The 18,172-nt window shown below is 37.3% G+C and overlaps 2 protein-coding genes across 22 annotated transcripts in view; both read left to right on the forward strand.

The window, feature by feature from the left end:
• The window catches only part of zc2hc1c (zinc finger, C2HC-type containing 1C), an 835,825-nt gene that overhangs the window by 396,857 nt on the left and 420,796 nt on the right, over positions 1-18,172 (forward strand). The gene's annotated exons all lie outside the window — the stretch shown is intronic.
• The window catches only part of ddhd1a (DDHD domain containing 1a), a 35,099-nt gene continuing 29,836 nt past the window's right edge, over positions 12,910-18,172 (forward strand). For 12 of the 21 annotated variants that reach the window (XR_015513869.1, XR_015513881.1, XR_015513875.1 and 9 more), the window contains exon 1: positions 12,910-14,866. Coding sequence is in view for 8 of the 21 variants with exons in the window: in XM_087291134.1 (XP_087147260.1) it covers positions 14,236-14,866 (631 nt within the window). In the remaining 13 variants the exon portion in view is untranslated. The remainder of the gene's footprint in view (positions 14,867-18,172) is intronic. The other 9 variants (XR_015513872.1, XR_015513878.1, XR_015513873.1 and 6 more) reach the window with 1 other exon arrangement.

Raw genomic sequence — 18,172 nt, forward strand, 5'->3', positions numbered from 1 at the left:
TTGTTTTTATTATTATTTATTTATTATTATTATTTTAATAATTATTAAATTTTCTTAGTTTTCATTTCAAATAAAAATAAAGTTATATAGACCCCATGCTATTTTACTCTTTACATATCTGTAGTTCTACATTGTGATGTCCTATCCTGTTTGAGCACTGGTAATCCAGATTTAGTGATCCTGAAAAGTTCCTATCCAGATCAGATTGATCCAGTCCGATATTGCTTTGAAAAACTGGCTCAAAAAGTAAGCTGGATTACGTGTTCACGGATCGCAAAAACAGGATTACTAAATCCGGATCAATTTTATTCGGATTAAACCTTTTGAAAAACCCGGCCCAGGATGTCATTTTTGGGATGTTTATGTAAAGGACTTTCATGCGAAGAACTATTATTTTGCTGTTGATGCGTGAAGGGAAGCAGGAAGTACAACCTGCTCAGTTGTGGTCTGTCTTTCGCTTGAATAAAACAGAATCTTCAAGTCCATCTTTATTTTTCAAACCTACTTGTGAGATACAGTGGTACATAACAGTACTAATACTTGCAGTGCAAGTAGAGTAATAGTATCCGTTTAAATACTACTCAAGATATGAGTAAATAGTAGCCCTTATAAAAGTCCTCCAGAGACGAGTGTAGTAGTGAGTAGTATTATGCTGTGAAAGCTATTCCACCTTTATTCTTGCAGATTAAAACCAGTGTAATCAATGTTGTTCTTTTTTAAGGGTGTTTATAAATGCAAGTTAAAATATTTGCCATTCGTGGAGTATGAAGGTACATTGTGAGACTAATTTAGCGTGGGAACACATTAATATATGCACCAATAATAAGCCAACTGAAAGCAAGTTAATTTGTTTACATTTTATTAATCATTTCTGCGATAGTGTTTGGACTTTTAATTCATTTGGCTATGGGGAAAACATTTAGGAATAAAAAATGGTAGAAAACTATCTAACTACTTGCTCTAAAAACCTGTACGTTTATAAAAATGAATAAAAATCATATAATAAGAGTTTTTTTTTTCAATATAAAGCCAATAAGGTTCAACATAGTCTCATTCTTAAAACGTAGCCCTATAAACATTTCTGGAGATTGCGAATTATGTAGCCAGAAGTACGTATGGCTGCATTTCGTTTTTAAAACGAATGCTACTGGGCGGTATGACGCCGTTTCTTTTCTTGCTTACCAGCTGACCACTTACCTTCATATGGACGGCTTTCCTGCTGCTACCAGTTTGTCAAGTAGCTTGACATGTACGTCGGCAGACTTGAGGTGCAGAGCAGAGTTAACCGCAACAACAGGGTTTGAGTGCGTTGAAGAACGGTTCCAGAAAGCAAGTGAGACAAAAACAAAAGCTAAAAAGTTAAAAAAATAAAATAAAGTAAATAACAGGGTGAGAATGTGGTAAAATCTGAAAACATGGTAAAAATCAGACGAGGGCTTATTAAAACACTGCGGTTGGGTATAGGGAAGGGGGTGATTGGGTTAATTAGTGGTTTTTAAAACACTATTTGTTGGGCTTAGGGAGGAGGTTGGGTGGGGGTATCGTTCGGTTAGTCAGTAAGTTGACTGCAGCTTCTATTGGATTTACGGGAGAACAGCAAGTGTGAGAATAGCACTCGTGAGAGAAATTTGAGATCTGAAATAGCATACACAGCGGTCTCTGGTGCATTGGCTAAAACAAAAAGGCAAAAAAAATACCTCCTGAGACATATTTTGCTCTCTCCAGAAATGTAAACAGCGGAACGTAATCGGAATGACCCTGGGTTAATAATATTCCAATGGCAGTCCTGAGAGTAGGGGGCCAAAAAAAGACTTCTCTAGACTTTTGTCTTTTTGACAGTTTGACGTTTTTTTAAACGTAAGTGACATAAAAACGACACATCGCCAAGACTCCAATTCAATTAATATTAGTTTGTAATATTAACCCAAACCATAAATATTGCGATCCCTACAATAACAGGGTGTCCGCTGGCTCCTAAAAAGTAATAAAGTCGATAAATCAAATATGAGACAATGAGTCTTAATCGTGTTTTTATGAGGTTTTAAATTTTGTTCAAGCGTTGTCCAAAGTGTTTGACTCCAAAAAAAGCGTAAATATATTTATTTTTCTTCTAATATTAACAATGGTAAGCTCAATCCACGCAATTGGTTTGGGTGCGTCCGGCCAAGCTCCTCCATCCGGGTGATGTCACATGATTTGTGACAAATGCAGGAAGGTGATGTGACGCTCTCCACATGTACTGAAACCATAGAGCGAAACAGATGGAAAAATGGGAAAATGCAAGTTTGCGTACTCATGGTTAAAGAAATAAGAGTGAAAACAACAGCGGGATTTATTCTTTCAAGCTTTGTTTCTACTAGGGATGTAACGGTATCAGAATTTCACGGTACGATGACACCTCGGTATGAATGACACGGTACGGTATTTATTGAATAATTTACAGGAAAAACAAAACTAATTAAAAGACTTGAAAAAAGTGCCAAAAGTGTTTATTTACCTTAGCACTGAACATATCAATGACATACAAATTAGCCATCTATCTGTACGTTTCGAAACAGGAACTTCAATTTTTCAATTTTAATAACAAAAAACTATTAAACCATATAAAAAAATAAAGTTTCAATTTAGTATTGTTAAAAACTCATCACATTAAACATTTAATCACTCACTCACTTAGATAGAGATGGGTTTTTTAAGGAAAATTATCTTATAACTATAAACTGGTAAACGCTGGGATCTCTGTGCATGTCCCCTGCAACAGAAAAACCCCTCTCATTTGGGACTGAGGTTTCTGGGACAGAGAGATATGATTTAGCCAAGGTTTACAGCAGTGGGTAACGCTGTGCATTGTCTTTTCACCACTTGAGAGGACAAGCCATGAGTGAGATAGAGGTCTCTTTGCGGTACAAGTCAATGTCTGCATCAATCTAACAAGTGTGCTGTGTTCTGCAGTCCCCATGACTGTTATTAGTCGTATTCCCCGACTTATATTTCACCACAGTCTGGCAGTGCCTGCATACTGTTTTTTTCTTTGTCTGTCACCTTTTCTCCTTTTTCGTATCTATTTAGAAAGAAACCGAAATGCTTTCCCACATCCGATTTAAAACCCGCTTTAGGTACGATCATTTCCAGCTCTTTTTCTTCTCCGCTACTAGCAGCACACTCCATTTCCGCATTACTGGATCTGTAGCGACAACAGACCGCAAAGGATGAAGGCCACGCCTAGGCTGATGGGAATTGTAGTTCCCGCTACCTCCCATTCGCTTCATTCGCCTGAGCAAACTTGTCTCAGAAATATAGTTTTATTGAGTCATGCGCCTTCGGCAATATTGAAAAACATTACTATTGCAGTATGACGGTATTTACAATATTGTTACATCCCTAGTTTCTACTGAGCTTATCTGAGTTCTCTTGCATGGTTGTGCTCCATAGATTTATTTAACTACAACTGTTTATTAAGTTAAAGGTTTGATACCGATGAGAATTAGAAGAGGCGATGAGGTTCTCTAAATGCAAGTTTGAAGTTCTTTAAAAAGTCTTAACAAGGTATTGAAATTATCTTAAGGATTCCTGCACATACCCCGAATTATGGTGTCAAAAATCCCTCACTCGTTTTCCTTCAGCTTAGTCCCTGATTTATCAGGGGTCACCACAGTTGAATGAACCACCAATTACTCTGTATTGGCACTATAATCCAAGCATTGTGAAGATTGTCTGTGCGCATTCACTTTCAGCTAAATATGAACATTCAGAAAGGCAGTTTTCATAACTAAATTGGAGTACTAGCAAAACGTTAGGGGTTTTCAGTGTGGAGGACGTGAACTGTTTGATGGGCTTGTTTCACACTAAGAAGGGCACGTTCAGTGACCCGCAGGTGCTGGAAGCTGGAGCAGTGGGGGAGAAGCACAGGCCACATCCTGCAGCCCACAGACAAGATCACAAATAATCATGTGCATAAAAGATCAGTGAGGCTGGCACACACCTGTTAGTTCTGACCCCTGAAGGGCATTTACACATTGTTTCTGTTGTAAAAGGCACATTCTTTGTTCATAGCTATCTTTGACTGTCATTTCCAGTTTCCTTTGTGCTTCAGAAGTGAAGGTGAAGAAACTGATGTGGGAAAGGCTAGATCTGTACTTGTGGTCTGGATCTTCTCATTCAATATGTGAAAGCTCCAGCACCATCCAAAACCTGTTAATGCGACCTGTTGCTAACCCTTGTTGATTCGATAAAATTACTTAAAAAAAACAAAAACATTATATAAGGTATGCTGTATACACATCTACACAAGCATAGTTTGTGCTGCTGTGCACATATGCACTAATTCAGTTGTTCCATCACTTCAATGGCCACAGGTGAGCAAAATCCAGCACTTCTTTGTGACACATATTTGTGAAAGAGTGGGTCTCTCTCAGGAACTCACTGAACTCAAGTGTGGTACGACGAGAGGAGCCTCCTATGCAAATAAGGGCATTTATTGAATTTTCTTACTACTTAAATACACCACACTCAAACAAAGTGCAAGCAAATGATCACAGCAGAAACTAAAGTCACAAAGTGATAGACATTGATAATCACAGAGCAGTCCTGGAGGGCCGGTGTCCTGCAGATTTTAGCTCCAACTTGCCTCAACACACCAGCATGGATGCTTCTAGAAAGCCTAGTGAGAGTTTGATTAGCTAGCCCTGGTATGTTTGACTGTGGTTGGAACTAAACTTCGCAGGACAACGACCCTCCAGAACCATGTGTGGGCACCCCTGGTCTAGAGCATCCAATCAAGTTTCTCTGTCCGAAGTGACCAATCGTGATTCTCTGTCTGGTGGCCAATCACGCTTCTCCGTCTAGAGCAGCGGTGTCCAAACTCGATCCTAGAGAGCCGGTGTCCTGCATAGTTTGGCTCCAACTTCCCTCAACACACCTGCATGGAATCTTCTAGAAAGCTTGATTAGCTAGCCCTGGTGTGTTTGACTGTGGTTGGAACTAAACTTTGCAGGACACCGGCCCTCCAGAACCAAGTTTGGGCACCCCTGGTCTAGAGCATCCAATCAAGTTTCTCTGTCTGGAGTGACCAATTATGGTTCACTGTCTGGTGACCAATCACGTCTCTTTGTTTAAAGTGACCAATCATGATTCTGTTTCTGGTGACCAATCATGCTTCTCTGTCTAGAGCAGGGGTCACCAATCCTGGTCCTGGAGAGCCGGTGTCCCTGCAGGGTTTAGCTCCATCTTGCCTCAACACACCTGCCTGGATGTTTTAAGTATACCAAGTAAGACCTTGATTAGCTTGTTCAGGTGTGTTTTATTAGGGTTGGAGTTAAAATCTGCAGGACACCGGCCCTCCGGGAACAAGTTTGATGACCACTGATCTAGAGTGTCTAATCATGCATCTCTGTCTGGAAGAACCAATCATGGTCATCTGTCTGGGGCGACCAATCCCATGCTCTGTCTGGAGCAACCAATCATGATTTTCTGTCTGGAGTGACCAATCACGCTTCTTTGTTTAGAGCGCCCAATCATGCTTCTCTGTCTAGAACAGGGGTGTCCAAACTCGGCCCTAAAGGACCAGTGTCCTGCAGATGTTAGCTCCAACTTGCCTTAACACACCTGCATGGATGCTTCTAGAAAGCCTAGTGAGAGCTTGATTAGCTAGCCCAGGTGTGTTTGATTGTGGTTGGAACTCACCTTTGCAAGACACCGGCCCTCCAGAACCGAGTGTGGGCACCCCTGGTCTAGAGCATCCAATCATGCTTCTCTGTCTGGAGGAACCAATATCCTGCTTTGTCTGGAGCAACCAATCATGATTCTCTGTCTGGAGTGACCGATCACGCTTTTCTGTCTAGAGTGTCCAATCATGCTATGATCCTCACCATTTAGTTTTCGTTTTTGCTTGTTACAATTTAACACAGAATGTAATTTTTAAAAATGTACACTTAAATTTAGGTACATAATGTCATCGTTTCTTTTTCTGCATTTAGATTTCCTTCTTACACTTAAATTTATGTTCATTTCGTATATTGCATTTAGAATTCACCTGCATTATAATTTTACACACAATGTCAATTTTTGCATTTAACCCTATTATATTAAAGTACACGACCTCGCTGTTTCATATTCTACATATAGTTTCCGCCTTTGTGCATTACAGTTTTACACGCATTGTCAATTTTTGGATTTACACTTGTTATATTTCAGTTAGGCGGCGCAGTAGGTAGTGCTGTCGTCTACCTACGGCACGAAAGTTGCTGGTTCGAGCCTTGGCTGGGTCAGTTGGTATTTTTATGTGGAGTTTGCATGTTCTCCCTGCGTTCACGTGGGTTTCCTCCGGGTGCTCCGGTTTCCCCCACAGTCCAAAGACATGCAATACAGGTGAATTGGGTAAGCTAAATTGACCGCAGTGTATGAGTGTGAATGGATGTTTTCCAGAGATGGGTTGCAGCTGGAAGGGCATCCGCTGCATAAAAACATATGCTGGATAAGTTGGTGGTTCATTCCGCTGTGACGACCCCAAATTAATTAAGGGACTAAACCGAAAATAAAATAAATGAATTAATATTTCAGTTCATGACTGTTTTTTTATTCTACATTTAGTTTTCGTTTCTGCGTGTTACAATTTAACACACAATGTCAATTTTTGGATTTACATTTACTATATTTTGGTATATGACCTCGTTGTTTCTTATTCTGCATTTAGTTTTCATTTTTGCGCATTATAATTTTACACACAATGACAATTTTTCTGGATTTCAGCAGATGACCTCGTTGTTTCTTATTGTTTAGTTTTCATATCTGCGCATTATAATTTTACACGCGATGCCGATTTTTGGATTTACATGTATTATATTTCTCTACATGACCTCAGTGTTTCTTAGTCTGCATTTAATTTTTATTTATGCGTGATATAATTTTACACATGACGTCAATTTTTAGATTTATGCTTATATTTCAGTACGTGACCTCGCAGTTCCCTATTCGGCATTTAGTTTTCATTTCTGCGCATTACAATTTAACACACAATGTACACTTGTGGATGAACATTTACTATATTTTAGTATATGACCTCGTTGTTTCCTATTCAACATTTAGTTTTCGTTGTTGCGCATTATAATTTTACACGCGATGCCAGTTTTTGGATTTACACTTATTATATTTCTCTACATGACTTCAGCGTTTCTTATTCTGCAATTACTTGTCATTTACGCGCAATATAATTTTACACATGATGTAAATTTTTAGATTTATGCATATATTTCAGTATGTGACCTCACTGTTTCTTATTCGGCATTTAGTTTTCGTTTCTGCGCATTATAATTTTACACACAATGTCAATTTTTTTGGATTTCAGCAGATGACCTCGTTGTTTCTTATTGTTTAGTTTTCATATCTGCACATTAGAATTTTACACGCGATGTCGATTTTTGGATTTACATGTATTATATTTCTCTACATGACCTCAGTGTTTCTTAGTCTGCATTTAATTTTCATTTATGCGTGATATAATTTTACACATGACGTAAATTTTTTGATTTATGCTTATATTTCAGTACGTGACCTCGCAGTTCCTTATTCGGCATTTAGTTTTCGTTGTTGCGCATTATAATTTTACACGCGATGCCAGTTTTTGGATTTACACTTATTATATTTCTCTACATGACTTCAGCGTTTCTTATTCTGCAATTACTTGTCATTTACGCGCAATATAATTTTACACATTATGTAAATTTTTAGATTTATGCTTATATTTCAGTATGTGACCTCACTGTTTCTTATTCGGCATTTAGTTTTTGTTTCTGCGCATTATAATTTTACACACAATGTCAATTTTTGGATTTACGCTTGTTATATTTCAGCACATGACCTCATTGTTTCTTATTTAATGTTTAGTTTTCATATCTGCACATTAGAATTTTACACTTGATGCCGATTTTTGGATTTACACTTATTATATTTCTCTACATGACCTCAGTGTTTCTTAGTCTGCATTTAATTTTCATTTATGCGTGATATAATTTTACACATGACGTCAATTTTTTGATTTATGCTTATATTTCAGTACTTGACCTCGCAGTTCCTTATTCGGCATTTAGTTTTCGTTTCTGCGCATTATAATTTTACACACAATGTCAATTTTTGGATTTACGCTTGTTATATTTCAGCAGATGACCTCGTTGTTTCTTATTAATTGTTTAGTTTTCATATCTGCGCATTATAATTTTACACGCGATGCCGATTTTTGGATTTACACTTATTATATTTCTCTACATGACCTCAGTGTTTCTTAGTCTGCATTTAATTTTTATTTATGCGTGATATAATTTTACACATGACGTACATTTTTGGATTTATGCTTATATTTCAGTATGTGACCTCATTGTTTTTTATTCGGCATTTAGTTTTCGTTTCTGCGCATTACAATTTTACACACAATGTCAATTTTTGGATTTACGCTTGTTACATTTCAGCACATGACCTCATTGTTTCTTATTTAATGTTTAGTTTTCATATCTGCGCCATATAATTTTACACTTGATGCCGATTTTTGGATTTACACGTGTTATGCTTCGATCTGTAATGCACGATACATGCAGGAATTTGATCCCATAAACGGCTTCAAGCCAAGTATTCACAGCACAACTTCTGGCTCTCCATGTGGACTCAATGATGCTGTCCAGAGCATGCTGTACTCCTATGAAATATGAAATCCTCTTCTAGACCCCGAGCGCGGACAGACCACCTGCAAGCCCAGAATGTGGCGAGCAGCAGATCCGATGTCCCGGCACACATGCTACATCACACACACAAAACACACCACAAATGTAAACACACATTCTGATCTCGTTGCATTAAAGAGTCCTGACATGCACAAATAACACGCACATGTCATAAACAGGAAGATCCAATATGAAAATCACAAAAGTTCACATGCGCAGACTTGTTCCAGATGTGTCCGGGGCATTTATCGTACATCAATTAGCGTAACCCAATGCAGCTTTTGGGGATAGAAGTAAACAAAAGCAATGTGTTTAGCTTTAATTTACTCAAATATCAAGCAGGAGCTGGCCCACTGCTGCTGTTGTAATGGCGGTGTGTGTGTATAAACTTTCGCAGGCCGTCCGATAACAGCTGTACACTTGCAGCACATTAGCTAGAGCTAGATCTCACGGAGCATGTAAACAGTAGAAGCAGACACATCCATTTTGTACTCTGCCTGGAAACCACACAATCTTGACTGAACACACAAATCACGGCAGGGGAATATACTGAGAATGGCTTTTAGCTTCCCTGGAAACATGGCTGAAAGAACCACGGCCTGACAATGGCAGAATAAGGCCTGGAAGGGTTATACAATGTTAGGGCCCCTCGACATTCCCAAGTTGTTCAAATGTGTGTGTGTTTTTTTTTGTTGCAAAGTAGGTTTCATGACAGCTATTAGCGCCTAGAGAACAGGGGCCCGATGTTGGAGACACTTCAAGATTAATACTGAGGTCTGCAAATATAAATTTAGGACTATAAAGTATTTGGTCAGCATGTTCAGACCTGGACAGAGGCACTGAGAAACACTACACTGCAAAAAATAACCATCTAAATACATCCCCATATCAGAAAAAGTTGGGACAGTATGAAAAACGCAAATAACAACAGAAAGTGTTGATTTCTAGATTTACTTTGACTTGTGTTTATTGCAAACAATACAACAAACATTATTTAATGTGTTCCTCATCATTTGTATTTATTTATTTAACACGTTAAGGGACTGAAGAGACCAAGTGATGAAGTGTTTCAGGTGTAATTTTGTCCCATTCTTCCTGCAAACAAGTCTTTAGGCTGACTTACTTTTGCGTGAAGGGCACGCGTATGCTACGGGGCCAGGGGTGTACTGGGACTAAAAATCAGCCCTGGCATTGTAGCCACACCAGCCCACATTACCACACACTCTTAAAAAAAAGGTTCCTAGAGGTTCTATATAGAACCTTGGGGTTCTATACTTGGCCAGTAGAACCTTTTACCCAAAAAATGGTTCCATTTAGAACCCTTTGAGTGCAAAGAACCTTTTTGATTAAAATGGTTCTATAAGTTTTTGATTCATAACATAATAATCTAGTACAGATAATAAATTAATAATAAGCTATAACACAGATATACAAAGCTTTTTGAGTCAAAACCTAATAAAATGAATGCTGTGGTCAAAAACGTTATCAGTGTACAGTATGGTGGGATTTTTTTCATTTAGGCTTGCACATTAGCATATAACTTATATTTTATATATACTTAATATTTAACATTTTTAACAAATTATTTTGTGAAATAAATAAAATATCCAGTTTATTTCTTTAGACTGTGCAGTACCATGTTTTTATGATTTAATATTTTATTTAAAACTAATTATCATAATAATTAAATATGATAAAATATATATATTATATATATAATTATAATTTATATATATAATTATATATATATAAAATATATATATATATATAAAATATATATATATATATATATATATATATATATATATATATATATATATATATATATATATATATATATATACACACACATACTTAAAGGTTTAACATTTCAAATACATTTAGCCTGCATTTTTGTAGACAGTGTATACTTACGATTCACAAAAACAAAAACCAGCGCAAAGTTAATGGTTCATAATGTCTTCATAATATATCTATTTGTGTTCATCAGAACAGAGAAAATCAATGGGAATAAATGACAGAATGTTCAGTTTTGGGTGACCTGTCCCTTTAAATGAGGACCTTTAATGAAGCAACAGCGCCATCTCTTGGACATGTTTGAGTATGACTTTAGAGAAGAATGCAACAAGTTCGTCCAATGAACTGTACAAAAGAATATAGATCCGGCAGATATCAGCTTATATTTAGAATATTGATTTTTATTTGATGCTGTTACGATTTTGAAGGATTCTGATTTTAACTCGTTTTAAAAATGTCATTAGCAAATAATCTAAATATCATTAACTCCCAAAAGAGTTATTATCAGAGTTGATCCTTGACCCAGTGGCGCCCCCAGAAAATTTCCTTAGGGGTGACTTAATCTTGGGGTGACACACTAAAAATAATGAATTTAGTGTAATGTTATATTTTTGTTTCTGGTTAATGAAATAATGTACTTTTAATTCTTTTTTATGAATTACTCTTGAAATATTGCAAATTATGCCTTAAAATAATTTAGCAAGTACACGCGTGCAAACCAAATAAAAATCTATATTTAGTTTAACAAGTTAACTCTGCTGCTATGTTGGGGATTTCCGCCTGGATTTTGCCTACCCAAATTTAAAAGCTTCCCAAATCCACATGCAGAGGTGTAAATGCAAAACTTTGGTATCATTTTAAAGAAAACCCTTTGAATTTTCATAAAACACTATTGAAAGTGTTTAAAATATCTGTATATGTCGTCTGTGTTATAATAAACACCTAAAAAAAAGAGGCGCTTTTTTGTATTTTTTGTTATAAACTCAAATTTGAAAGTGTACCTTTTAGGTTCTGTGTGGTCTAGCGTGCTGTAATTAATGTTGGTGGTTCCTGCACATGTCTGTAATCATAGGAAAAAAGACAAATCTCTCCACCATAATCTATGCAAAAGTTACTGTATTCCAACTGATGAGAGGTGCTGTACAAGCCACAGGGAGCGATCATTGTGTTCATATTTCACTATTCTTTTGTTTGATCAGACATAATTCACTGTTTGAACCACGCCAGACATTAAAAATATATACATATATATAAATATATATATATATATATATATATATATATATATATATATATATATATATATATATATATATATATATATATACACACACACACACACACACACACACACACACACACATACATATACATATACATATACATATATATATATATATATATATATATATATATATATATATATATATAAATAGATAGATAGAGAGAGAGAGAGAGAGAGAGAGAGAGAGAGAGAGAGAGGAAATATTTTTGGTACATCAAAAATGGAGGAAACAACAAGCTAATCCAGTTAAAAATAGTGCACAAAATGCCACTTATTGCAGTATTTAAACATCATAATTAAATAGAAAATGAGGTGAATAACTGCAAAAAAGTCCACATTTAGAGAAAAAAGAACCATCCCTCTCACCTGGCTGGCTACAGGCCTGTATGATGTGAGTAATTTAGATATAACGCACAATATTTATTTATGTACAATTATTAATGTATTTATATGTACAATATAATGAGAGTAATTTAGTAAATAATATGAATAATACTAGATGTTATTACTGTTTTTACATAAATATGGTGGTTTGGGTAGGAGTAGACGTTAATAAAATATAATTAATTGGTAATTTAATAAACAATATTAATAAGTATCGTTAATTACCGGCGTCAGTATACCTTAAAGCAGGGGTGTCCAAACTCGGTCCTGGAGGGCCGCTGTCCGGCTGAGATTAGCTCCAATTTGCTTCCAACACACCTGCCCGGAAGTTTCTAGTATATCTAGTTAGAGCTTGATTAGCTGTTTCAGGTGTGTTTGATTAGGGTTGGAGCTAAACTCTTGAGGACACCGGCCCTCCAGGACCGAGTGTGGACACCCCTGCAACTTAAAGCAACAACCGTTTACCTCACAGGTGTCAAACTCAGTTCCAAAAGGGCCGCAGCTCTGCACAGTTTAGTTCCAACCCTAATTAAACACACCTGATCAAACTAATTGAGTCCTTCAGGCTCGTTTGAAACCTACAGGTAAGTGTGTTGGAGCAGGGTTGGAACTAAACTGTGCAGGGCTTCGGCCCTCCAGGAATTGAGTTTGACACCCCTACCTGGTTGCCTAGTGAGTGCGCGATGCGCGCATACGTGCACGTTACGTAAGTTACGTCTCCTGTGACGTAAGATCGTCCATCCTGCACTTGTCAGCGTGCCAGCGGGTCAGTCTGTGTCCCCGCCGCCGTCAGACTGACCGGAATATCGCACAGACTTGATGTGTTTCTGTTTGGGACGCGGACTCATTGACGGATAAACAGGGCTGAAGCGGGTGACCGTGTGAAATGAAGTCCTCCGGTTGCTTTGATCCGCAGCAGGCTTGCACGAGCACGTAAATCCGGTAGTGCAGGAATCAGTGCAGTCCGTCACACCGGTTCTTCCACTTTAACGTTACCGTTTCGCTGCCGCCAGTCACAAAACAGCTAAATTATGTGACTTATTGTCGTTTAATGTTCTTTTCTCTAGGGGTAAGTTGCGTTTATCATACTTTTTAATTGGGTATGATGTCATATTGGAAGCTGTGAGGCTCGTCAGACACACCTGACCAGTTTAGAAGCGACGAACAGCCGAATAGCAAGACATAAAGTCGTCTAATGTTTGTTTTAAATGGTTATTTGTCAAGTAGGTTACTATTATTGCGCTATGACGTCATATTGTCAGGTATATTACTCGTTAGCGGTCAGTCAGACTCACCTGGCCAGTTATTAAGTGACGAACTCCCCAATAGCATGACAAAGTCGTTTAATGTGTGTGTTCAAGGGGTACTTTTTCAGGTATGTTACTATTATTGCGTTATTACGTCATATTGTCAGGTATCTGACTCGTTAGCGGTCAGTCAGACTCACTTGACCAGTTACGAAGCGGCTAACTGCTGAATAACATGACATACAGTCGTTTATTGTCGGTGTTAAAGGGGTAGTTTTTCAGTTCGATTACTTTAATGTAATATTGTCAGGTATATGGCCGTTTAGCAGTCAGTTTGACTCACCTTGACAGTTATTAAGGGTCAAACTCCCCAATAGCACTACATAAAGTCGTTTAATGTCGGTGTTCATGGGGTACTTTTTCAGGTAGGTTACTATTATTGCGTTATTACGTCTTATGGTCAGACATAAGACTCGTTAGCGGTCAGTCAGGCTCACCTGACCAGTTATTAAGCGACAAACTCTTCAATAGACATACAGTTGTTTAATGTCTGTGTTAATTGAGTACCTTTGCAGGTAGGTTACTAATGTTGCATTATGACGTCATATTGTCAGGTAAATGACTCGATAGAAGTCAGTCAGACTCATGTCCATGTAAGAAGCGATGACCTGTGCTGAATCACATGACAGAGAGTTTATTAACATGTGCACTTTTTTAGTCAGGCATCTGTTGTTGTGGGATGACGTCATACTGTCAGGTATATGACTTCTGACCAACTGCACAGAGGTCAGTTCAGGACAAGCAAGGAGTTATTATGAGCGCTCTTACTAAGAAGACACGGTTTATTAACAACCCGGGCAATAAGCTGTCTTTTGGCAACCGAGACTGGAACGATGCCTTCTTCAGTCTGTGTGATGAGTCCATTGGGAGAGGGATGTACATGGAGAGACACCCTCCACATCGGGACGAGATGACACTGGCGCTCAGAAACCCCACCCAGGATGCTCTTTCTGGAGACCATCTGGATTTAAGCACAACTTCTGTTGCCAACTACCTTCATAACAGCAATACCAGCTACTGCACAAGCCCTGTGTCGGACTGCCATGGGAAAGCGCTGGACATCCGCAAACGCTCCTGCGCTCCTAGACACAGATTTGAGGTGGTCACAGAACTGGGACCGGAGGAAGTCAGGTGGTTTTACAAAGAGGACAAAAAGACGTGGAAGCCTTTCATGGGACACGACTCTCTCAATATAGAAATCATGTATCGCAGATTCACCCAGCTGAACCCAGGAGGATCTGTAAATCAGGAGAGATTCGGAGAGGATGGAGCACCGCTGGAGAGACGTGAAAGTGTGGACGCCGGTGTAGAAGCGGTGTGTGTCAGAGGAGGACTCTATGAAGTGGATGTGAGGAGTAAAGAGTGCTATCCAGTGTACTGGAATCGTAAGTATACACTGTGAAAATATTGCCTTAAATTCACAGTAAATTGCTGGCTAATAAATGCAATAGAGGTAAAGTTGGTTTTATTTTCGCACATTCGTTCATTTAGCAGTCTCTATATTGTTTACTATGTTACTTTGAATATTCGACCGGAATTAGCATGCAAGTATGACTTCTAAACAACATTAACACCATTAATTTGACTGTGAACAATGGTGTACTTTGATAGTCATTTGCTGCTAATATGATTTCACTATGTAAAGTTTGCAAATAATGCTTTAATAAAATTATATTATTAAGGGGAAAGTCCGAATGTGCGATTATGAAACCAACCTTACCTCTATATAAATGCATTACTTTCACAGTAAAATACTGTATGTAAATTCACTGCAAATTACTGTGAGGTAGTTCACAGCAGTGGTGTAGTCCTAAAAAATAAGTGGTGTACTATTACAAATTTTCCATGTTTCCTTGATTCATTATATATATATATATATATATATATATATATATATATATATATATATATATATATATATATATATATATATATACCTGTAACTATTAACTTCCAAGAAAGGAAAAACAAATACTATGTCAATGTAAGTCAATATGTTTTTTAAAAACAAATTGTTATGAGTCTGTCTTCTGTTGTCGCTAATATATACTAGTAGTTACCCTTTTAAATCGCATATTGTTACGCGATTTATGAGTTGTCTTTGCCTTTGGGATAAACAATGAAAAATGTGATATATATATATATATATATATATATATATATATATATATATATATATATATATATATATATATATATATATATATATATATATATATGAGCAATTCCGTGCAAATGTCAACCTTGCCATGAAAGAAAATTAAGTTTTTACCCAAATACGGAAACCATTTCTGGGTTTTTTGTGTAAGCAAGTATTTTACAGTACTTTAAAAATACTCAAAAATGCATCTGTCAATGTTTTCAAACTATTATGATTAGAAATGTGTTGAGGAAATTTGGTTTCCCTTAAACAGAAAGTAAGGGGCTAATAATTCATGGGGGGCGGATATGTGTTCAACTGTGTGATCCTCCAACGTGTCTGCACACCATACACACACACACACACACACAGTTAATAGCAGACGCTTCCAAGCGTGAAAACATGCGCATCATTCCAAGAAAAGTGCCTGCCTTTAGTTTCTACTGAATTATTCACATTGTGTGGTGTGTGTGTGTGAGACACCCGGGCATTGTGTTCACGTCAGGTGTGAAGAACATCTTTTAATTGAGCATTCTCTACATTGCAAACAATCATATGCGTTTAATCAGGATAAATGATACATAATAGGGTTAATAATACCTTCGTTAATGCAGGAAAAAATACAATTTTACATCCTGCTGTTTTTTAATAACAAAGAAATTATTAATTGTCATTTTCTTTGTGAAAAATCGTAGTTGTAATAGTGTTAGATGAATTTTTCAAGAGAGGCTAGAAAACAACTGAAGCTCTTTTTTATATTTGTTTATTATAAATCTTTAGAAAATATTTTTGATACATCAAAATGCCACTTAGTGCAATATTTAAACAATAATTAAACAGAATATTAGGTAAATAATTGCAAAAAAATTTTTTGAGAAAAAAGAACCATCCCTTTCACCAGGCTGGCTACTGGCCTGTTAATACAATATAAAGTAATTTAGTAAATAATATGAATAATACTAATTACTGTTTTTACATTACTATGAGGGTTTGAGTAGGAGTAGACGTTGATGAAATATAATTAACTGGTAATTTAAAGGGCACCTGTGGTGAAAAATCTACTTTTCAAGCTGTTTGGACAGACATATGTGTAGTATAGTGTATAGAGGGTCATATTAGGGTGATATAAACACACACAGAGTCCTTTTTTTTTCAATTTAACAACATAAAAACGGTGGACCAATTGGAACGGTTTTCAGATCGACTGCAACTTTACGTAGGAGAGCAGTCCCCCCGCCCACCGATATTGATTTCTTGTTGCACGTCCGCCATTTTCAGCGTGTGAGTCAAAGCGATATCACTAGAGGAACCCCCTTGCTCAATTTTTTATGTAAGGCTCATTGGGCTCAACACAAGATCAATATTCTCCACATTATCGCTGTAATCGGAATTATTGCTTGTACCTTTTGCGTGGCGCCATGCATTTCGGAGTTCTGGGTGTGGATTTCTGTTGGGGTGCACGCGGCGGTGCTTCGGGTCAGCGGCTCCGCGCGGCGTGGGTTTCTGTCAAGCAACACGCCCCTAAAACAGCAAACTGTAAACGCCCCCAACATGACACTATTTAACTCATTATAATAAAAACATCTGAACTGTGTGTTGAACTGAACCTGAACTGGCACACTCAGAACAACCAGAATATTAATATTAAATCATAAAAAAGGGGTAAACTATGTGCCCTTTAATAAATAAAATAAAGAAGTATCGGTTATTACTGGCGTCAGCTGTATCACTTAAAGCAGGGGTGTCTAAACTCGGTCCTGGAGGGCCGCTGTCCGGCTGAGATTAGCTCCAATTTGCTTCAACACACCTGCCCGGAAGTTTCTAGTATATCTAGTTAGAGCTTGATTAGCTGGTTCAGGTGTGTTTGATTAGGGTTGGAGCTAAACTCCAACTCCAAAATGACAATAATTGTCATTTTCTTTGTGAAAAATCGTATTTGTAACAGTGAAGTGCTTAACTTTCAATGCAAATTAGAAGAATCCTCAAATAAAAGCATTAAATTGCCACAAGAGATGTTCTGTGCATACTCTTAAAACAGAGATGTCTGGGTTATTATTTTAAACTGAGTTTAACAAAATTAGAATTATAAAATTATAATTAAACCACACTTAATATGTTTGTATTTTTACATATTTATTCACATGTTTGCATAACTGAGAGCAGGGAAGAGACAGGCTGCACTGGTGAGCAGTATCTTCATAATGTCGTTTAATTAAAATAAATGATCAACAAATGAATCTAAATGAAATCCAAACGGCCAACACAAGTGAGCTGTGCTCCAGACCAGTTCAGCTCCATTGCTCAATTAGCAACTTTATAGCAACCGTCTTTTTAAAGGAGTGCAACTGATTTAGGGTGCTTTCACACCTGTGAATCGATTCATTTGTTCCGAAACAGAGATTACAATTGTTACATTGTTGCTCTTTGCTCTTGGAGTGGTTCACTTTCACACTGCAAAGTTTCTAATCGCACCAAAAGAGCTAAAACAAGTCACGTGCGAGTAAACTCTCCTCACATTGGTCAGAGTGTCAGGGTTTATTTTGCAGTGTCC

The sequence above is a fragment of the Danio rerio genome, chromosome 17 (assembly GCF_052040795.2).
Source record: "Danio rerio strain M-AB ecotype USA chromosome 17, GRCz13ab, whole genome shotgun sequence".
NCBI lineage: Eukaryota > Metazoa > Chordata > Actinopteri > Cypriniformes > Danionidae > Danio > Danio rerio.